The following is a 20,516-nucleotide window of genomic DNA, read 5'->3' as shown; positions in this document are numbered from 1 at the left end:
AATTTTTTTTTTTTTTTTGCGTTCAGAAATGATGCATAAATAATTTTAAATGATTCTTACAAAAAACTAAATGTAGAAAAATCTGCACCTAGATTGGCTTTCTTTCCCCTTTGGCTAAACACCAGGTTTCAGTGGGCGGGGTTAGCTGGGCACAATGTACATCACTAAAATGCTATGACTGGTGAAATCCTTGCCACTTTTGTGTGGGAAAGCTGGAGCCTAAGCATAGCACCTTCTCTAGATGCTCAATATGCTTTTTTCTTTTCTAAAAAATGCGGAGACCCACAAGAAATGGGTTTCATTTCTGGAGGTCTACAGGTATCTGTAGTGCCATTTTCACCAGGAGAACTTCAGAAACGACTGTATCTACAAAAACAATATGGCTAACACTGGTGCAAGGTGCACTTCGCCCTTCCCAACTGTTGTCGTTAGCGACACTCCCAGTTGTTGCAGGACAGGCACGTGATGGGTCGGTATTTAAGCCTATCATTAGCGAAGACTAATTAAATAGCTTTCAAGAAGAACTGGTAGTTGCACCATCAGTTGGTCATGTTAGAGAAGGTACTTCAGGAAAAGATGGCCAATCAGCTGCACTGACTTTCATGATTCTGATTCATGATTTCAGAGCTGAAGGCTCAGCAAAGGTCATCTCCTGGAACCTGACACCAATGAGGTTAAAAGTAGGAGGGGCCAAAGTAGGTCAGTGCATCATGTCCATCAGAAATATAACATTTGAACAGCATAATTTCAGCCTATGTTTAGAACAGAACTACATTTGTCCTAAGGCCCTTGCAGACTTTGAAATCAGGGATGAGATATAACCGTACCGTGCCTTCAGAAAGTTTTCACAAGAAACTAATTTCTTGTTTTACTGTGTTGAAAAGTAAAAGAGAAAATCAAATTGTATTTATATAGAATTATTTTTCTAATCCAATAGTCTGGTTCAATAATATCAAAAGACAGAGAGAGAGAGATGTTTTCAGAATTATATTACAGTTAACCTGAGAATTGATGAATTTGTGAGGTTTATTTCATTTTTGAGAGATCACTCTGAATATGTTAACAAGGTCCCCCTGTGTTGAGTTTGAATCTACCTGTGTTCAGTTGCATGAATGCAGAATAAATCACAGACTTTGTTAGGTGCCACAACTGAATCAGTAGATTAGATCAGCCTCATTGTCATGAAAACCAAGGAAAGACCTATGGACCCTTGAGATGAAGGTGTTAGGAGACAAAGAGCTGAGAGGGTAATAAAAAGGTTGGTAAAGCACCATTATGTCCATTATATTCAAGGGAAATTGTGGGACAAGTGACTAAGAGGCCAGCTACAACACTGGCACTGATTTACAGAGATTATTGGCTGAAAAAAACTGCCCAGAGATCAATAGAGATCTCTGTAGCTCTTCAAAAATGTTGCCTGTTTGGGAGAATGGATTGACAGAAACCACCTCCTAGGATGGCCAGAAGTTATGCCTGGAGTTATGCCTAGAGTCAGCATTATGACAGACCCTGAGACCTTATGAAAGAAGACTAAAGCTCTTTGGCCCAAGAGCAAAGTACTATGTTCCTGTACTGTTAGATATAACTGATGTTGTGCTGTTAGAGATAACTGCTCTGGTACTGATGGAGAAAACTGCTTGTCAGCATGCAGATACTATGCCCACCACAATGAAGTACTGGAGGAGTTACTGAGCTATCAAACTCCAATGACACCATGCATTATTACAATATAGCTGGTCAAAATAGCCTATTGGACTGGAGATACAGGTGATATATGACCATCTAGAGCCAGCCAAGACATGGTAACATTGATAACATACTTGATAATATCACTCTCTGCCCAGACTGAAAAATAACATTGCCAACTATCGACCTAAACTGAGATATCACAGACCACTATTGCCTGTCTGAGATATAACAGTCCACTCTTGGCCAAGACTGAAAGATAACTTGAATTCCAGACTGAGAGATAAAATACCATGCTTCCTCCAGACTGAGCACTAACATATACCACTCCCTATCCAGACTGAGATAAATATAGATCACTTTCACATACTGAGAGATATCAATTATTGAGCAATAAAATATGTTGTCATATGTTTAATAATTAATTGACTAATTTCAATGTATGAAAAATCTATTCCCAGTACATGCAATTGTATCATAATTTTTTCTGAATAATACATTCTGTTGTATTCAGATATTGACTCGTGGTGCCAAAGCAGCAATAATTGGTAATTGGTATTGAGGGCATAAGCTGTGTTATGTCAGGTGTACAGCAGGGGTGGGGCTTGTACGCACCTGTAAAAGGATTTTACATGTGCCGCATAACTCAAACTTGTTTCTTAGTACTGTAGCCTGCATCTATTAATGTGTGGATTATCCTTCTGACCTTTTCCTTAAGATGGTTAATATAGGCTCTCCATCTGTACCTGAGCATACAAGATTACTGTGAGTACAACCACTGTAACATCCTGCACCTTCTGCTTACGCAGCCTGGGGGTTCCCCACTGTCTTGCTTTCACAGTATGCATACACACACACACACACACATGCGCATACGCACACACACACACACACATACACAACACTAATTTATTATGATGAAAACCGAGGTATGTATGCCAATAACACCATGCAACAAAATAAAAAAAGTCCAATAAAGGCAAGATTCTTCATTCCACATTTATCTTAACCTCATGAATGAGGTCAGCATTGCACGGTATTCTCATCATGCCTTCAAACCATTTTCCCACCAGCTCAACAGGTGAAATCAAAACTCTTTAGAGAGGTCAGCTGGCCTGTGCTCAGAAATTGCTCTCCAGATTTCAAAGAAGTAATTTCCTTTACATTTTTTTGTGTATTTTGCTGGTCCAAGGGAAGGGTGCTGAATACGTTTTTGTGCCTTAAATTTACCATGTATATGAATATGCCTTGATAAAAGTAAAATATTCTAAAATGAAAAAAGTAAAATGAAATTCTACATTGAACACTTCTCAACAACAACTGTGAAAGTTTTTGACCGTGTCCTGCTTTGTGATAATATTGCGTTTTTTTTTCCTGCTCTGTGATAACATTGCGTTTGTTTCCCGACTGTGATGATGCTGTGGTCCTCTGGGAGTCCTGTGGCTGGGGACGCTCCCACGGCAGTGATGGAGGGAAGAATTTGGGTGCTGAGATAAGCAGCTAGTGGCCCAGCTAAATAGGGCTTAGGAATGAGGAGTGTGTTTTTAATAAGAACATAAAGAGCTTGCGAGCCAAAGGAAGCCAGCCAGGAGGAGTAACTGTGAGAACAAAACCAAGCAGAACATCTTTCACAAACAAGACTGCGGCCGACAGGGGGGTCCATTTTTTGGGAACTTGTTCTTTTTTTTTTTTTTTTTTTGCTGTATCTTTTTGATAGGACAAAGTGCGAGGTTTGTGAGGAGGGAAGAGGTTAGCACGGCGCAGGATTGGGCACCAGCTTTGGCACGGGTCACCTGATCAGTTTTGTGTGAGCAGATCCAGGTTCACCTTCAATACTATTAAGGGATCCTTGCTGATGCCAGTTGGACTGGAGTCGGGCTCTCCCTGCAGCTGCAGGTGTTTCTCGTACAAACAGGGTCTCTTCTGATCATCTCCCCAATACTTTGGAGATTACAAAGGCCAAAACCCTTGACTTTTGGCATTAATCAGCAATAACCTTATTTCATAACCTTTACTGATTCCGACACCAGTCACTTGGACTTGGTGGTGGGGGCAAAAGATCCCTAATTCAAGATGAGCATCACCAAGAAAGATGTGCAAAAGTTCCTGGATGAAAACCCAGATTTCGCCAATGTTTATTTCAACAAGAAGCTGAAGCCGGGATCCATCGCGGCCATGATTGGCCGACCGGAGTCCAAGGTGGACTTCGACACCTTCAAGGCCCTCAGTCAGGTGGAGGAGGGCGAGATCCTGTGGGAACTGGTGAGCGACATGCAGGAGAGCATCAACATGGAGAAGGTGGTCTTCAAGATCCTGAAGAGGATCAGCTTCCTGATCGGCGCCGACCGCTGCAGCCTGTTCATGTACCGCCAGAGGAACGGCATCGCCGAGCTCGCCACGCGCCTCTTCAACGTGCACAGCGGCGCCACGCTGGAGGACTGCCTGGTGCAGCCCGACTCCGAGATCGTCTTCCCTCTCGACATCGGGGTCGTGGGCCACGTAGCCCAGACCAAGAAAACGGTCAATGTCAAAGATGTCTCAGAGGTAAGGCCTCTCCATCTATGCAGTAAACTTAGCATTTGTTTGGCAGATACTCTTACTCAGAGTGACTTCAAGTGCCGGTCAATATGAGTGTATCCACCTGAGTTATGCTGTATGTGTAGTAGTTATACAGACCTGATAACCCAACATGGTGCACTCTTACATGCAAAAACACAAGAGGTAATGCATATCCCTTAATAACCACTGAATTTATCCAGTAATACGTGCTAGGGGTGGAGATGGTAGGAGCCAAGATGCAGTTGTATAAATTGCCAGTGGTAATGTGTCATTTGGTTGAGGATTCCTCCACTTTACCAGGGGTAAATCTGAGAGAGGGGATGACATATTTCACTCATTTTCTTCATTAATGGGCATATTACTTATTATTAATATTATACCATGTCACCCAGAGCAGTGACAAAATTGCATTAAAATGCATTCCCGCCATAAAAGACGTAATGTAGTGAATGTGAATTTAGTGGAGGCATTTAGTTTAACGGACAGCAATATACTACAAATAACTGTGTTCTGACATAGCAGTTATTTCATTTAACAGTTTTATTAACACATATTTTATTTTAACATTTCTATGGTGAGAATTCTATGATATTTTAAAAGCCATTTGCTTTTCTTTCATAGTTAGTGCTATTCACTTTTTTAATACTATAATATGTAATATATAAACATACACAGATAGAAATATGTAATTGTGTCAGTGCATGTAAGGAGGCAAGGGAAATCCTCTTGCTATAATCTCACTTACATATCCCATGACCCTGCTGTCATATCGAGGATTACAGCAACTCAGGGGACATTTACAGAGGTCAACAAAATTATGAAATGATCGAAATTCTGTTCAATATATTTCCGATCATTCAGAAGACCATGCCCTCATGTTAGAGATTGCAAACACATTTCATGTAATTCTGAATCTGTGCACACTCTGAGAGAAGTGTGCACAGAGTCAGAAAAAAAACATGTAATGGAAAGATTGAGGTGTGATATGTAAAGAGGAGTTCTGAGGCATTTGTGTGAGAGAGCCAGCGAATCTGCTGCCCGGGGAAGGTTGTTCCACCATGTGAAATGTGATTGGACCGCTAACTGGTGGGAGGACACTGAACAGAGAGTTCTGGTGGAGTGTGTGGTGTGAGCATTGTCTGAAGACTGGAAAGGGCAGCACCATTGGCTGCTTGGCAAGCATAACTGAATGCACACAGCAATAAGGAATCCAGCGATGGATGGTCAAAAGTGGTGTAGCATGTGTGAACATTAGAGGGTTGAAGAACAGGTGGAATGTCACACAGGCCTTAAGGGACAGCCCAGTAAGCATGCTAACAAGGTGTTACAGTAGTCCAGACAAGAGATTACAAAGGATTATAGAAGAAGTTGTGTGGCCTCTTGGATGAGGAAGAGATGGATTCTCCCGATGTTGTGAAGAAAGAAGTTGCAGAACCAGGTGCTTGCCAAAAGGGGTGCAGATCAGCACAACTGGTCACTTAGGGTCACATGAGGATTCTTAGCTAAGTGGGGGGGAAGCACAGTAGAGCCCGAGGAAGGCAGAACCCCTGTTCCTTCCAGCACCAGTGCATGTAGAAAGGAGTTCTGCATTCCCTGTATTGTGCTTCAGGTGGTGAACATCCTGGCTGCAATGTCAGCCAGGCATGCAGAGATACTTAGGCATTGAAGTAAATGAGTTTAGAGTCATCAGCATAGTAATCAGTGTCTTGTAAATAAAGTAGAGCTGGAGCAACAAAAATAACTCCCCCCTCCCCCCCACCCCAACCCAACCCAACCTTTCATAGTTAATATCCTGCTTGACTTACAAGGCATTACAAAGATACATTACAAAGATGAAAAGACCATGTTGTTTTTTTGCTTTCAATTTTAGGTAGAAGAGCATGATTAGCTTACTAAAAACTGTGTTACTATTTTAAGTGAAAACAGAACATATATTTGATCATGGTAATCTCTAAAATCACCCAAATGTGTTAGTGAATAAAAGACCAGAACGTGCACCTAACTGTGAAAAAGGCCATGTTCTGGTAGTACAATCAGCTTCAGGACAATTGGAAAAGCAAACATGCTTCAAATTTTTAACATTTCTTTTTTTTTTTTTTTTGTTCTGTCGCCCCAGAACAGTTATTTCAGTCCGTTTGTTGACGAATTGACAGACTACACCACCAAGAACATCCTAGCAACGCCCATCATGAACGGAAAAGATGTGGTGGGAGTAGTCATGGCAGTCAACAAGACAAATGGACCCTACTTTACTCCTGAGGATGAAGACGTGAGTACTGAATATACGCGTAAGGACAAGGGATCTGATTTATGTAATGGGGAATTCCAGCCAAAAATCCGTATTTCATATAATACTTTATCTCACAACAAAGAAAATGCCCGACCCCCAAACAATGATGTCACTTGAGCATATATTCTCCCCTTTGCCCCATCAATTACGTCTTAAATATTGCAATTCTGAAAAAAAATTATATATCGAACTTCAAAAATTTTGAAACAACAATAGACTCTTTACCAGTACATGATATTCTGCCATTTAAAAGACACCTCCAGCCACTTAAATGATTTGAGGAGGAGACGTTATATCCCACTGACATCATAACTTCAAACGTTCTTTTGCAGATACAGGCAAAAGACTTGATTTTATCTAGTGAGACCTGGGACACACCAATTATTCTGAGGGTATGACAGAAAATACCAACTGATGAATATTGAGTGGAGTTCCCTTTAACAGAATTCAAACTCCACACACCACCTGTATCATAGTCTCACACAGTGCAGCAGACTATATATTTCTGTCTGTAGATCTTGCGGCCTGTTGTGTCCCAGCAATGCATACACACAAAATCCACAAGAATTCACCAGAATCCACGCTCACCACAGGGCCCCTGAAGAGTCTCACTCAACATGCCTGCTCTTGATTTTGTCTTGCAGCTTTTTTTAAAGTATCTGAGCTTTGCCTCTTTGAACCTAAAGATCTTCCAGCTGAGCTACCTCCACAACTGTGAGACACGGCGAGGTCAGGTGGGTACAGAAATAACCGAGGGTCTCATTCACTTTGTCTGCAAAGTGAAGTGTCTTTAGTTCTGATTAACAGATCAATGAATGTTTTTTTTGTAACTTATAAAGCATAATAATAAAAGTCTGCCTAGTGATCATCAGAACAGTGTGTAAGTCCTTTACATTTCGGTTCTTATTCCACTCTTTTATGATGCCGTTGCCACCTTGTTCTTTGTTTCTGTGAACTGACACACAAATTTGAGGAAGTTCTGGTAATTTCTCCTTCCCAGCGAACATAAAATATTTCAAGAACATTTAGGGAATTTGGTTGAGAGATAATGTTATGATGGCAACATTCCCCAAGCATATTTATTGTTACAAACAACTTCAGTTTAAGTCACAGAAAATATTTCAGTTACTGTAATAATCCTTGTGACTTAAAATAACATTCAAAGGACTTCCAGGAAAGTGGACCAATTCGACAAATGTTCACCCGCAAAGGTTCTTAGCAGGGCTACACTTCACTTAAAGCAATAATCTTTGTACCTATTATTTTACAAACCCACACTGAAAAGTAGAGAAATCTTGTGTTGAAGCAAATAAAATGGATGCACACTTAAATGCAGAATTCAAGGGCAAACGGCAGATTAGTTCACCGAGTCTGGTGTCTCCCAGTGTGGTTTCAACCATGTCCCTGGTTCTGTCCCTGATCAGGTCCTGCTTTGGTCGGCCAACAAGGTGTTTGAGGAGCTGACTGACATCGAGCGACAGTTTCACAAGGCCTTGTACACAGTGAGAGCGTACCTGAACTGCGACAGGTACTCAGTGGGCCTTCTGGACATGACAAAGGAAAAGGTGTGTGTGCATTTCCTGTTAATGACATTGCATGGTACATCCTGTATACTGCAAACATATCTAGCTTAAACATTTTACCTTTCAAAACTGGTTATTTACAATCAACATAATTGCTATAATGTTTTATTTATTCATGCATTGTGTTTATTATTAGCTTATTCCCCCTGCATTATTTTTTTCATATCAAATGGAACTATTCTGGCTTATTTTACTTCTGCTCTGACACTAAATTTCCCATCTAATAGTTTCTAGATGGATGCATTTCAAATCTTAGTTATTCTTCAGATTTAGCATTCCTGAAAGTCTTGCCACAATTCTCACATGTAGTTTCCAAAGAGTTGACTTAAAAAGTTTTAGAAAAAGAGAATGGCAGTATTATTAAAACCTTCTCTGCTCTATGACATTATGCAATTTATTCCATCTGAGGTATCTATGCAAAAATGCATTTTTTTTAAAAATAATTTGCTTTCGTTTTGTTGAATTCTCATATGTTTACTCCTGTAATAATAGTAATCTTTAACAATAATTCATAACCATCTTTATTCATATAGCAATGTATAGTAGAGAAACAACCCTAAGTGCTTCACAAAGACACAAAAAGAATGAGATCTTATAAAGCAAATAAAATGCATAAGTAGTCATGAAAATCCATATACTATAAAAAAAAGTATAACAACTTGACAAAAAAGGTGGTAGAGAACTGGTAAAAATAAGAGAACTTGTAAAAGTAAGTGAAGTGGTAAAAGCAAGTGAAGTGGTAAAATCAAGTGAAGTGGTAAAATCAAGTGAAGTGGTAAAATCAAGTGAAGTGGTAAAAGCAAGTGAAGTGGTAAAATCAAATGAAGAGGTAAAAGCAAGTGAAGTGGTAAAACAAACAGAAGCGGTATAAGTAACAGAAGTGCTAACGGCAGTACTGATGGCCCTGCAGGAATTTTTTGACATCTGGCCGGTGCTGATGGGGGAGCAGCCACCGTACTCTGGACCTGTCACTCCCGACGGGAGGGTGAGTGTGAAACACAGCCTTCACTCCTCCGCTCACTGTTTCATATTATTCATCAGCTTGTCTCCTCTCTCATGCTGTGTAATTATTATAGTCTATACCGTTAAAGCACAACAGTCAGATGCACGCTTTAGCTCATACCCATTCACATTTTTCCCATGTCATGCAAGATATGATCAGTTACACCATTTCATGTAGAGCATGGTGGATATTCTTATCCACTGAAGCACATAAGTGCTTTCATCAAGTATACGAAGCACACTAGTACCTCTGAGACCAGACACACTTAGCGTCAGCCTAGTGCTTACCATGTCTGTACTAACACATCCACTGTAATAGTCCAGGCTGAACTAGACTATTAGTACATTTAATAAGGATGTCAGTAAAATCTAGTGCATCCACCACATTCTTGGTTCAGTTAGGTCACCACAAAATATATATTTTTTCATATTACTATAATGATTATTGTTCTTTTCCCCCTTCTTCTTAATTACCATTATTATAATGTTCATATAATACATTTATTATATCATACTTCTGTATTCCTTCTGCTGATGTCAAAATAATCTGATGCATCTTGTGAACATTCATTCAATGTTCAATATCGGTCAAGTTCAATATAGTTTCTGTAAACAGAAGCATCAGAAACTTCTAAAGCCCCCTGTAGTTAAGAGAAATAGAACATGTTTTTCTTTAATAACATATGTGGATAAACATTTATAGAATTGGCCCACTTTCCTGGATGTCCTTTCAACGTTGTTTTAAGTCACAAGGAATATTATCATAACCGAAATTAACATTTAATAAAGACGTCAGTGTGATGTGGTGCATCATTCTATTTTATCATTTCAGGAAATTATATTCTACAAGGTCATTGACTATATTCTACATGGAAAGGAGGAGATCAAAGTCATTCCGTAGGTTATTTTTTCTTGTTTTTTTCATTTTGTTTTATTTTTATTTCTTCCTCTGGTTTTATTATTCTCAATCTATGTTTCCTTCTCAACAGAACTCCACCTGCAGATCACTGGGCATTAGCGAGTGGGCTACCCACATATGTCGCAGAAAGTGGTTTTGTAAGTTTATCCTCTAATGTTACTGATATATATATATATATATATATATATACACTGTATATGTATGTATGTATGTACGCATATATATATACGTACCTACATATATATATATATATATATATATATATATATATATATATGTGTGTGTGTATATATATATATCTCTACATACACACAATGCCAGGAAAAAGTATTCACCCCTTGTCTTGATTTACTCAGTTATTCCATATTTGTCACTACATGGACAAAGGAATACCCATATAAAAAAGTAACTGTCATATTGAACCTTATTTAAAATAACAGTGCTGTATATCACACACACACACACACACACACACACACATATATGGACATAGAAGTGGTTCAAATAATGATGTAATGATGATTTCATGTGTATTGTTTCTAAAAAAAATTTTTTTTAAACTAATCCGGCATCTTCCACCTTCTTGTGATCTTACAGATCTGCAATATCATGAACGCACCATCTGAAGACATGTTCCAATTTCAGGTAAAAAAGGAAAATAAAAATTAAATACATGTTGTAAGCAGGTACCTATTAGACTGGTGAAAGGCAATGTTCACATTCACATTCATTATTGTCATAGTTCTTCATCTTAATTATCATTATTATAACTCCCTCATGATGCAGACAGAAGCCCTGGATGGTAGTGGCTGGACCATAAAGAATGTGCTGTCGTTACCCATTGTCAACAAGAAGGAAGAAATCGTGGGCGTGGCCACGTTTTATAACAGGAAGGATGGCAAGCCATTCGATGAACAGGATGAGGTCATCATGGAGGTAGTGCTTCATTACCCGATAGTGCAGTCTGCCAGAATGAGTATGTCATGGAGTTATTGTAAAATATTCCTTAAAGGAAGTTCCGCCATGATTATACCTTTTCTATGTACTTTTCCACAGGCTGTGGCAGTGTTGTAAATACGTGTATTTGAAGCATACATTTTCATTAATGTACTTTATTCATAATAACGATTGTTGGCCTTGTTTTGTGTGGCTAATACCTCTATAACGACCTGTGAACAACCACTACATCGTTTTGATTGGTATACAGACATATTTGCCTGTGAGGTGGTTATTTTCAATATTGTATAAGAAGAAATATTTTCGTATATTTTTGCCCCTTTCCTGTTTTTTGACAAAGAAAAATTAAATGGAAGACTACCAAAGCTACCGGAATAAACAAACAGATGACCTCTAAGACCCCTTGCTCTCCCCCTAGTCTCTCACACAGTTCCTGGGCTGGTCAGTGCTCAACACAGACACCTATGACCGGATGAACAAGCTGGAAAACAGGAAGGACATCGCCCAGGACATGGTGCTCTACCACGTTAAATGCCGTGATGACGAGATACAGGACATCTTGGTGGGTATACAGCCAGAAAGAAACAGAATTATAAGAGAATTATAACCCATAGCAAAGCTCTTTGCGTTTTCATTCCTGGCTATAGGTGATTATTTTGTTTCACTTTTTTGGTCTATTATTTTTGCACAGTTCAGTTCTGTTGTGATGCAGGGTTTTTTCCATTTTGTTTATAGAAAACACGGGAATATTTTGGCAAAGAGCCTGCAGACTGTGAAGAGGACGAGCTTTTACAAATCCTGGTAACTATGCTCCAAATCTGGTTTGGGATTTTGTGTGTTAGTTTTACAATTTTGTATTATATATATATATATATATATATATACATATCCCAACACCTTTCACATTGGGATGAATAAAGAAAAAAACATAATATAAATACATAAAAATAAAAACACTGAGAACTACCTGTAGCTCCAGTTAAAAATGTGAGTTAATATTAATTTGAAGGTTGAGGCTGAATCAGCCATATCAACATGGATTGTAAAGTGTTTCCGTAATGAGCAGTCTACACTATTTTCAGCACAAGCTGAATTCCACAGCAAAAAAGTGTACAGTCCTTGAAATACTTACTGAATAAGCATGAATGTTTTGGTTATGATATGAAAATGACTTCACCAATTTAAACTGCACAATTTTTCAGAAAAAAGAACTGCCAGGTCCAAAGAAGTTTGAGATCTATGAGTTCAGGTTCTCTGACTTTGACTGTACAGAGCTGGACCTGGTGAAGTGTGGTATTCAGATGTACTACGAGGTCGGTGTGGTCAAGAAGTTCCAGATTCCACAAGAGGTAACAGAAAATAACAAAAATTAGTGCCAACAAAAATTGGATTTGTTTTGTAATAATTAGGATTTCTAATATTTAAACTGAATTATTGTATTTAAAAAATGTATAGTATAACTTAATTTGAAATTGAATTTGGCCGTGAATTTGAAATTTCCACTGTTTTTGATTGAATGCAGCTCAATGAGTAGTGTAGATCTGATAGCATCACATGCTCTTGCAAGCACCTAATGTTTATTGGGAAAATTTGTGGGCAGTGTACATCATCAGCGTCACTGAACATCTCTAATTGCCTTAGTGTCTTATTTAACCACCCTTGAAGCTTTTTAACAAGCCATAAACATAAATATATACAGAACATACTCCACTTGTTTCCCTTCAACAGGTTTTAGTGCGGTTCATGTACTCAGTCAGCAAAGGCTACAGGAGAATTACCTATCACAACTGGCGGCATGGCTTCAATGTGGGACAAACCATGTTCACATTATTAACGGTGGGTAGATATTTGGTCAACACAGAGTGTATGAGTACAAAAGGGAACTGTATTATGAGTCCTGAGAATTCCTCAGGATAGTTTGTTTTCTGCTTTACATGGAAAGGAACTGTTCTAAACTGGATCTGTATTGATAGACCTGGTAAATGCACCTGATAAATATATTGTAGAGCAGGGATGGGCAATTCTGGTGCTGGGGGGCCAGTGTATATGCAAGTTTTGTTTTCCGCCAATTACTCTGGCTAAATGAGCTAACTGGCTGTATATGCCAACGCTAGTTCACTTCTAGATTAGATCACAGTAAAACATGCCTTCAGCTGTCATTCATGCGCTTATAGAGAAATGTAGCTACAAAGTCAGATGCCGTAAATGTTAGTGTAATTAAGGCCAGATGTTGGCATGCAAACCCAGGAACAGATACGGCCCTCAATGCCCACCTCTGCTGCATAGGATCTGCACTGACAGGGCTGTTTTTCCTATGGGGGGCAGACAGGGCTGTTGAAGCGGTATTACACAGACCTGGAGGTGATGGCCATGATCACCGCTGGCTTCCTGCATGACATCGACCACAGGGGCACCAATAACCTCTACCAGGTGAAGTGAGTATGTCTTTCAACTCCCCTTCTTTTACCATCTTCATTGGGGCTCTGGCTCAAATGTGCATGGGCTCAAGTGCAATATTTAGGAAGCCTGGCATCTTTCTGCTTTTGGTAAGCCTGGTATCGTTCTGCCTTTGATAAGCCTGGCATCTTTCTGGTCTCAGTGTCAATTCTGTCATTGTAATTAAACTGTGAAAAAGAGATAAGGACCACACTTCCATACAAATATTTTTATATATCTTCACTTCACTAGTCTGTCATTTGCTAATTCATAAGTTGTAAATGAGCAAATTAGTCCTTATTTGAAACACAGATTCTGAGTGTGCAATATTCTTGTAACCAGTGTGTACAGTATGAATCTCAGAAAATTACAGGAACATACAACACAAATAACTGCACAAGAAGGATGCAAGCGGGTAGCAGCTAACTGTAGCATGAGGCCATGAGAAGAGGAACAAGCATATTAGACATTCATAAATAATTAGCTCAAAAGGACAAAAGACTGAGAGAAAAATCATACTGACCACAATTAATACTATTACTACTAAATAGAGAAAAAAATATATAATGTATTTTTATATTATAAAATATTTTATATTTTGGGACATATTTCTGCATATTTCTCATGTACAACCAAAACATCTAAATTGATGCAAGATTTTAGGAGGCTGTATCTCAATTCCTGTAATAACTGCATATCACAATTTACTGCGCACTAGTGAGACACGGGTACTTACAGAGCAACATGAATTTACCACATGTATGGCCTCGCATTACAGTGTTTGTCCTGTGTTTGTTTGTGTGTGTGTGTGTGTGTGTGTGCTCACGGGCAGATCACAAAACCCTCTTGCAAAGCTTCATGGATCATCTATTCTGGAAAGGCACCATTTAGATTTTGGAAAGTTTTTGCTGGGACAAGACGTAAGTTCATCCCGTGAAACGCATGTGTCCATTACCACTGAATAATTGTTGAACCGTTTTAAAGTGCAATAACTTTCTCAAGGAAAAGGCAACTATTCTGTTAATCATGTGCTCTGTTCCACACACTCCCCCACCCCACACCCCAGTCCTTGAATATTTTCCAGAACCTCAACAGGCGACAGATGGAGCATGTCTTTCATCTGATTGACATCGCCATCATAGCAACAGACCTGGCACTGTACTTCAAGTAAGTGCCGTTGCGCTCTTCTTTTTGTGCCCTGATCATTAATAATTAATCAGATGATACTGATTTTCAGACGCTAATTGTCTCTGCGGGACGCTGGTATTTTGCTTTATTGCTGAAAACTCTAGCTATTAGCTGTTCTAGCACAGAAGCTCTTGGTGTGTGTGTGCTTAATGACATCATTGGATACTGTTCTCCCTTTCACAGGTCTGTCTATCTAGTATATTCTGTCCAACCTTGGCCAAATGTCTGCCATATTCTATACGGTCAGCAATCTACAAGAATTTTACTGGTGTGCAGGTTAAATAGCACTTCACCAGGACCAGGATATTGTACATCTAAACGGTTTCATACCTATGCAGTGTGATCAAATTTTTTGTGAGCATTCCGGTTACAGATTTGTTTGGCCATCTTTGCCAAGGCTTCTTTGAAGCTTCATTGTTCTACTTTAGGAACATAATTAACACAGCTTGTTTGGTGTTTTGTTACTTTTGTGCCATTATTTCACAGAGACTTCTAAAGAAGAACCTATACATACTGACACAATACTGAGAAGAAGAAATTTCTCACAGCCTTTAATCAGGAAGCATGCTTGCCTGCTTACCTGATTTGATCTCTACTTAATCATTTTTAAGAAGGCTATTAATTAAAATATACCTAATTGGGTTTTAATTGTGTTGTCCATTATTTCCTCTCTTTCAGCATGAAGAAAACTTTGTGGATTGTGCTTTCAGAAAAGGCTTAAAACAACACACAATTTACTCAATAATTATCACTATCCTTACGTGTTTTTCTTTGGTTTTACCTTATAGAAAGAGGACAATGTTCCAGAAAATAGTTGACCTCTCAAAGACGTATGAAGATGAAAAGAAGTGGGTGGATTTCATGTCCCTAGAGACAACAAGGAAAGAGATTGTGATGTGAGTGGATACTCTATCTACATGCTGTCACTAAACGGGCAAAACATTATACACTCTTTCAGTACTGTTAATGAACTGGAAAATGGTGGCACATTACTTCAATACTGTTGCTGAACTGGTGAAACATTGATATGCTATTTGGATACTGTTATTGAAATGGCAAAATGGTGATACACTATTCCAAAATGCATTCACTATTCATATGCTAAAATGAGATACACACACGCCACACATACATAAACGCGTTCAAGTAAAACAGTTTTCTCGATTTTAAAATAATATTTGGCTCTGAATAAAACAAAAACATTACAGGCATTTAGCAGACGCTGTTATCCAGTTCGATTTACACAACTTTTTACATAGCATTTACATTGTATCCAATTATACAGATGGGTATGTACTGAAGCAATGCAGATTGTATACCTTGCTCAGGGGTACAACAGCAATGTCCTACCAAGGAATCAAACCTGTGACCTGTAGCTTACAAGACCAACTCCTTACCCATTATACTGCAATGCTGCCCAAAACAAATGAATTGTTTCGGTTTTCGCTCCTACAGGGCAATGATGATGACAGCATGCGATCTGTCAGCCATCACCAAGCCCTGGGAGGTGCAGAGCAAGGTGAGGAACTCCACTCTGTTGGTATAACTGTGATGGTGGCTCTGGTGTGATAAAGACGTGACAGCACCCCTATTTATGACACATGTGACAGTAGCCCTTACGTGACTGTAGCCCTGTTGTGATGTAGATGTGTGACACTGTCTGTGAGGTGACACAGATTAAACTGTCAACCTGTTGTGACACAAGCACAGCTGTAGCCCTATATGTGACAGCAGCTCTGTTTTGACATAAATGTGGCAGCAATGCTATTATGGTAGAAAAATGAATAGCCCTGTTGTGACATAGACATGGCTGAAGTTCTGTTGTGACACAGACACAGCTGGAGCCCTGTTGTTGTAACATAGACATGATGACTATAATCCTGACATAGAGATGGCTGTAGTCCTGTTGTTGTAACATAGACATGATGACTATAATCCTGACATAGAGACGGCTGTAGTCCTGTTGTAACACTGGCCAAACTGTTTGGCTCTTCTTTAGGTGGCTCTATCTGTGGCAGCCGAGTTCTGGGAGCAAGGTGACCTGGAGAGGACTGTTCTGGAGCAGCAGCCCATTGTGAGTGTCTTTCATTCTATGTGTTTGTGTGTGTGTGTATGAGTGTGTGTGCGTATGAGTGTGTGTGTGCGTGTGTGTGTGCGAGAGAGTGTGTGTGTGTGTGTGTGTGTGTGTGTGTGCGTGAGTGGGTGTGAGTGTGTGTGTGCGTGTGTGCGTGCTCCATATGAGCCTTATCCTTTCCATCTCCACCTTCCAGCCCATGATGGACAGAAACAAGGCTGCTGAACTGCCAAAGCTCCAGTGTGGTTTCATCGACTTCGTCTGTACCTTTGTCTACAAGGTACACAAATCTCATAATGGCCATAGTTCATCTGCATCACCACTTAAAAGTTGAAAAATAAATGAAACAGTCAGGCCACGTGCACTGTGCAATTTCCATAATTGCATGATTTTTGGTCCTGTATGTAGAATATACCCTGCGTTAGCCCTTTGTATCCCCGTGGGATTGGGGTTAAGATGCACTGTTTTACGGGATGCATAAATCCAGACATTTTTGTGAACATTTTTTTGGGAATTATAGTGCAGCTTGTCTGTACGAGTGACATATGAACCCACCCTTTGTTGCAAACAATCCCGGACGAGCCCCCCCTCCTCTTCCTTGTACCGCAGGAGTTCTCCCGGTTTCACCCGACCATCCAGCCCATGTATGACGGCATCCTGAACAACAGGAAAGAGTGGAAGGCCAGGCAGGAGGAGTACGAGGCCAAGCTGAAGGCCATGGAGGAGGAGGCGGCGGCGAAGCAGGCGGCAGTCGGAGCCAAAACCAGTAAGGGGGCCAACGTTCGCTTGCCATTCTGTGTATCCAGGCAACCAGGCTCAAAGAAACCAATAAGGAGTGATGAGGTTGCAGAGTTGAAGTCGCAGAGTTGTCACCGGACACGGAACAGCCTGCCAGGTCATGTTGTAGAGGCAGAGATTCTTGGGGACCTTCAGGGTGTTTTTAAGCCCTGGCTTGATGCAGTGCAGGATACTCTAGTCCATATATGTAGGCAACTGACAAGCCCAGATGGGTGTAAAGTATATATGTATACCAAACAATATATGTGTGTGGGAAAATATTAATCCAAGTTCCATATACATCCCTTTGTTCTGTGGAAGATTTCAACCTGCAACCTCATTTTGGCTGAACCGCAACAAAACGCGAATGTCTGCGACTGACTGAGTGTGTGACTGAGTGAATGATGAAGTTACACCATTGGTCGGCCGAGTTATTTAGTCACACCATTGGTCAGCCAGATTACGTGTGTTAGGTCCAGCCATATACTAGGGTTTAACCTGGTTTACTTGCATGTTGTCTATTAATTAGTAAGATAAATATTGTGTGAGTGTGTGTGTTATAATGATTTTGTGTCATTATGTACTCCGTAGCTGCTAACAGCCAACAAAATGGAGGCGCTGGGTCCAAGACATGCTCAGTCAGCTAGAGGTCTGGGATGGGCATAAACTGAGGGACACGCCGCTGACAACACGACCATTCAGTCTGAACTGCACAGGGGATAGAGCCAAGCCTCCGCCCCTCAGAACCACAGGACCCACGCCGGACCTCATCCTACTGTCCAGACACTCGGACACACAGCCACCTAGATACACAGCCACCTGGACACAGACACCCGGACACACAGCCACCTAGATACACAGCCACCTGGACACAGACACCCGGACACACACTAGCCAGCCACACAACCATGCCGGTATGGCCATCGCCAAGGTTACAACTCATTGCTTTCCTTTATCAGAAGGCATTCCCTCACATTAAAAAAAACAAAAAAACAAAAAAAAAACATTTCTCCAGGTCATACCAATCTAAGTCACTAGTTATGACATCCATTGTTTCTATCCCACAATCAGTCAGAGTTATTGAAGATGCTGTCACTGTTAGGGAGAACCCTGTACATGGTGACTAGGTGGTGCAAAGGTGGTATGTTATTAACACAACAGCTATGTCCTTGTTTAAAAAAAATCTAAAAATGCATGCAATTATATTCCTGTATATGGACTGTTGTGCCGCAGATGTCTTGTTGGATGGCACAACAAATTAAATAATAGGGTGTATATGTTTTAGTATAAATTTTATACATATATTATATAATTCTGTATATCGATAAGTTAAAATTGAATAATTCCTAAACCGGTGGGGCATTTTGTTGCTAGAATCTAGATTTAGAACGTGGATGAACGATTTTGGTTTAACATCTATGCATTTTAAAAATGGTTATATTTTTTCATGACATAATCACCGTGACTTGTGGTTCTCTATCCTTCCAGTCATAAAACATTTACATTTAGAAAAAAAGGAAAGGCTCAGCAAATCTAGAATGTTTGCACTTTAAATGACAGGTTGTATTTGCTGTATAATTTCTGATGTGAAAATGGCTGCTAATAGCAATACTGATTCCTCTGTAGAACAATAGATTCACTGGTTAGCAACATCAAGCACTGTGAGATTTTACAAGAAGGTGCAAGCATGTCTGGGATGTGTATAAAAGCTGGCCCTCTAGAAGGGGTGTATGAAATACAATTGCTTATTGGCTACAACATAGAACATGTCATGCGGTTGCTGTTTTTGCCCTAAAGTAAATTATCAGTATGAACAAACTCTTTTGTGGGCCAGAAAATATTAACGATCACATACAGTGATCACATGTTCTGCAGGTGATCAATGTTTTTGAAACTCATGCAAATGTATGGTGTCGCTCACACATTACTGTGATTTTCTCAGACTTACCGTACTGTCAATGCTATCAAGTGGACAGAGGAAAGTTGTGCAACAATGATTTTAGATTTTTATAAATAAGACCGTACGAAACACAACTGCTGAAGAACATTATTGGTTTAAGCATGTTCATTTACATGGCCAGTGGTGATCAAACAAGTTCTTTAGTCATAATGTATACCCACTCAAAATTAGGTCCAATGAGAACTTTTCAGTACCCCGTAGTGTGAACATGTTTGAGAATCACTGCTGTAGAAATATAAAAGCCAGTGGCCTTGAAACATCTAGTGTTAGTGAGGGGAACTAATTGTAACTGAATAGTAACAACATGTGTGTGTGTCATTACACTAAATTTTTATGTTATTGCACTCAGAATGTCTTTAAGTGATTGCTTCTACAGTTCTACATTTTTACACCCAAGAGTGTGTCTGTGTGAGTGACTGTGGGGGAGGGTCAAAGGATTCCACACCAGACTGAATATATTCTATAAGTTATACTTGGGAAATATTTTCAAATGAGAATATACATTTACTGTAAATACATTCCACATGTAAATATCTTTAAAGTATAGAATAATATTATTGTATTTTAACTACATTATATTTCTTTCTCCTTTAAATTAGCTCAACCATTAGCGTTAAACAATCATGAAATACTAAAAATTTAATGTATAGCAGTAAATATTCCTCATATTATGCATCTCCCATATATGGTAAAGTAATCATGAACTTCTGTACAGTCAATGACAATTTATTGAGTATTTTTTCAATTTATTGAGTCTTTTATGTAGCTGTTTTAAATTTATAATTTCATACCAAGCCCATTTCTGACTTTTTAAGAATTAAAAAAAGCAGGCAATACCTGTAACATTTTTATGTCAAATACATATCATGTTTTCTTTTTGCTTTTGAAGAATATTACATGCTAAATAAACAGCTTAATATTTAGGGTTATTGTGAGGCTAGGCCTGTATGTTTATGCAAAATAACACAAAACAAAATGATGTATGAATCTTGAATAACCCCAACAAGCACAAATGTTTTTACATAAAGCAATGATAAAAACTGTTGGAAACAAAGCTTGTTTACATTGTCCTGTGAGTGTGTGTG

The 20,516-nt window shown here is 39.4% G+C and overlaps 2 protein-coding genes across 2 annotated transcripts in view; one reads left to right on the top strand and one right to left on the bottom strand.

Moving 5' to 3' along the window:
* rbp4l (retinol binding protein 4, like) overlaps positions 1 to 15,483 on the bottom strand; it is a 25,906-nt gene extending 10,423 nt beyond the window's left edge. The window contains exon 1 of the mRNA XM_035392462.1: positions 15,402 to 15,483. The gene's annotated coding sequence lies outside the window, so the exon portion shown is untranslated. The remainder of the gene's footprint in view (positions 1 to 15,401) is intronic.
* pde6b (phosphodiesterase 6B, cGMP-specific, rod, beta) lies at positions 3,666 to 20,516 on the top strand. Its single transcript, XM_035392460.1, has 22 exons — positions 3,666 to 4,230; positions 6,362 to 6,514; positions 7,180 to 7,269; positions 7,960 to 8,100; positions 9,029 to 9,103; positions 9,953 to 10,017; positions 10,110 to 10,176; positions 10,637 to 10,684; positions 10,826 to 10,975; positions 11,415 to 11,558; positions 11,732 to 11,797; positions 12,199 to 12,345; positions 12,725 to 12,832; positions 13,322 to 13,431; positions 14,265 to 14,352; positions 14,499 to 14,599; positions 15,409 to 15,516; positions 16,076 to 16,139; positions 16,620 to 16,694; positions 16,891 to 16,974; positions 17,304 to 17,460; positions 18,063 to 20,516. The coding sequence occupies exons 1-22, from the start codon at positions 3,760 to 3,762 to the stop codon at positions 18,116 to 18,118; spliced, it is 2,568 nt and encodes an 855-aa protein (XP_035248351.1). The 5' UTR covers positions 3,666 to 3,759; the 3' UTR covers positions 18,119 to 20,516.

Source organism: Anguilla anguilla, chromosome 14 (assembly GCF_013347855.1).
Source record: "Anguilla anguilla isolate fAngAng1 chromosome 14, fAngAng1.pri, whole genome shotgun sequence".
In the NCBI taxonomy this organism is placed as follows: domain Eukaryota; kingdom Metazoa; phylum Chordata; class Actinopteri; order Anguilliformes; family Anguillidae; genus Anguilla; species Anguilla anguilla.
This window is presented reverse-complemented; position numbering and strand designations above follow the sequence as displayed.

Excerpts from the sequence above, each read along its gene's own strand:
- pde6b (XM_035392460.1), top strand. The coding sequence starts at position 3,760 with ATGAGCATCACCAAGAAAGATGTGCAAAAGTTCCTGGATGAAAACCCA. Across the intron at positions 13,432-14,264 it reads AATAACCTCTACCAGGTGAA|ATCACAAAACCCTCTTGCAA; the intron begins GTGAGTATGTCT and ends GCTCACGGGCAG. Across the intron at positions 16,140-16,619 it reads CCTGGGAGGTGCAGAGCAAG|GTGGCTCTATCTGTGGCAGC; the intron begins GTGAGGAACTCC and ends GCTCTTCTTTAG.